The following is a 2,677-nucleotide window of genomic DNA, read 5'->3' on the forward strand; positions in this document are numbered from 1 at the left end:
TTCAGAACCATTATCCAGCAGAAAAAATACGAGACCAAGGGGGAAGGAGGGTTGGGGAGGGGCAAGAGTGGAGACGTGAGGTCGGTCCGTCCTAGCCGTGTTGTTTGGTTTGGAAGAAGATGGGCCGGAGGTCGAAGCACACGTTTATGTTTTGGGACGTTGGAAGTGAAGATTTTTGGTCCCCCCCGGACGGATACCCTCCCTCCGGAACACGTTCTGCAATGTATCTGCATGCCAGTCCGTGTTCCTGCAGCAGCAGGACCCTGGGAGCCGGGCATTTCGTTCGGTGGTAAACGACCCAGTGAACGTCGACGGGGAACTGAAGGTATCCATCCGGGTGGGATGGGCGGACGACTTCGCCCCTGGTCTCTGGCTTGCTGTTCTGCATATTCCACGTCGGTCCGGGTGAACAAGGTGGTCTCACGCACCCCTCTCCACCCACACTCAGCAGCTTGCATGCTGCAGGTCCCGGCGGAAGGAAGCACATGCAGCCCTAATGCACGATCGAGGCCCATCGGTTCCCTGAAGAAATGTACTTCTGCGTCTCTTTCGATGCCTGTGCTAATTAGCCTCTTTCGTTGCAAGGTACCGCTATCCCGGCGTCTCCAACAATATCGCCATCTTCCCGGACACGATCAAGCTGCCCCACGGCAACCTCGACGACCTCGGCCCCATCGCCCCGTCGCCCAACATGGACCACGCCAAGTTCCACACCTTCACCGGGGTGGGGCAGGTGCTGCTGCCGGTGCTGACGCTCAAAGGCGCGGGCGCCATCGACTGGCTGGCGTCCATGTTCCCCAAGATGGTGGTCCGCATCTTCGACCTGTTCGAGAAGGATTCGTTTGGGGGCGCTGGACGAGCTGCTGAAGCTGCAGCACACGGTAGCTGCAGGTGAGAAGATGGTGGGCAAATGGGGCGTCATGGGCGTCAAAGAGGGCATCTCGCGCGGCTGAGAGGCTTCGGCGACAGCGACGGCGGCAGGGTCCCGCTGCAGGGTGATTTTTGGGCGACGCCGAGTGGGCGAGGTGGAAGGATGCGCTTGATGGATTGGAGGCCGTTGAGAGGTCGCTGTGACGAGGCCCAGTAGTACCAGATTCCCCATTCGTGCACCACACCACCCCGCGGGCAGCGAAAGTACGGCTGGCAGGGGCGGTGTCAACACCATGACGAAAATGAAATCCTCCGCTGGACGGCACTTCATCCGCCTGAAGAATGGGTGCTAGTGCGCGCCTAAGCCGGTGAGCGGGCGGATTCGACCTCAGCTCGGTGCTAAGCTGCCTGCTGACCATGGCAGGTGGACGGCCATGTCGTCCTCGCGCGGGCCATTGGCGTATCATCTACGGCCTCGCCGGGGGAGCGATTCGCTTGTTCTTCGTATGATGTGCCTTGTTTTCCTTTTTCCTCCCGCCGGCTGATCATGCTCGGCTTCAGCACACTCGCATTAGCTTGCGGCTCTGCGCCTTAGTCGCTGGTGGCGAATGCGGCGGGCAGTCAGCCGCCGAACATGTGCGCGCCGGAGAATTCTGGGGGCGCGGTGGCTTGTCTACAAGCACATGCGCGTGAGCCTCATGGCTGCGAACACCCTCCGATCCCGATGGACCATTGACCTTAGGGATGCTAGCACGCGCGCTGCAAGTCAGAGCAGGCCGGCGCTCTTGGCGCGGGTGCGTAGGGGACGTCTCCTCCAAAGAGACCTGTCACTCTCAGCTATCAGCGATAAATGTCGCGGGAGTGGCTGCTGATCCAGCGAGAAGGCGCGCGCCAGCACTAGCAGTAGGCAGGCCGACAATAGCAGCTGTTGCACTGCCATGCCGGACGGTCACAAGCAGCAACCTCTCGCCTTGGACAGAAGTGCTGCTTGCCGGGCGTGGCATGGGCCGTGGCTGATCGCCCACGTCAAATCCCCGCATCGCCCGAGTCGCGCGCAATCGCTGCGCCTGGCCTTGGTACGGCCGGGACGCGCGAGTCAGGCGCCGGCCCTGTCGCGTCGCGCGCAAAGCTCGACGCGAGCAGAGGACGGGCGAGGTTGGGGGATCCGTGTGTTGCCGTAGCGGGAGCCGGGCAGCAGCACGAGCACGAGCCCGGCGGTGTGCGAAGCTTGGGAAGTTCCCGCCGCCAGCGCGCGGGAGCACAGAGGTCGTCGCGAACGAAGGGGGGAGGTGGATGATCTCGAGCAGCGAAAGAGGGTCCAGCTAGTCGGCCGCGGCAGCCAGAGCGCGATGCGGAATCGGGGCCCGAGCGTGCACGGCGGCTGAGTCGCGGCGGGAGGGGATGACGATGCTCTTGATGATGAGATTGAGGGCAGTGTTTACGCGCAACGGTTTCAATAGTGCGGCGATTTTCCCAAGGGCAGGGCTGGATGTACCTGAATGCTTCGGCCGGCACGCGTTCCCACTCGCCCAGGCGCAGGCGCAGCTCCACGGATCGCTTGTCTGGCCGCGCCTTGACACACGCGATGTGCTGCGAGCTCCGCTGATGGACGGCCAGCAAACAGCGCGCTCGTCGTGAGAGTGGGTTCGCCGCTGCCTCGAGCGTTAGCGGAGGTTGGTGGATTGCGGAGGCGCGATGGTAGTAGCGTCCGAGAGTAAGGCCGCCGTCTCATTTGGCCAGCACCACACGGCTGGCGGCGGCCAAGCGGCAGTCTGTGGGCATAGGCGGCGGACAAAGCGCCGGCCAC

General features: G+C 62.9%; 1 protein-coding gene across 1 annotated transcript; it reads left to right on the top strand.

The window, feature by feature from the left end:
• Positions 1-552: 552 nt before the first annotated feature.
• On the top strand, positions 553-895 carry SLS55_000322 (uncharacterized protein; the record flags this gene model as incomplete). Its single annotated transcript, XM_066771834.1, has 2 exons — positions 553-558; positions 641-895. 2 exons carry the CDS (start codon positions 553-555, stop codon positions 893-895), a joined length of 261 nt encoding a protein of 86 aa, XP_066637113.1.
• Positions 896-2,677: the final 1,782 nt, after the last annotated feature.

This window comes from Diplodia seriata (assembly GCF_021436955.1).
Source record: "Diplodia seriata strain FDS-637 chromosome Unknown scaffold_1, whole genome shotgun sequence".
Taxonomy (NCBI): domain Eukaryota; kingdom Fungi; phylum Ascomycota; class Dothideomycetes; order Botryosphaeriales; family Botryosphaeriaceae; genus Diplodia; species Diplodia seriata.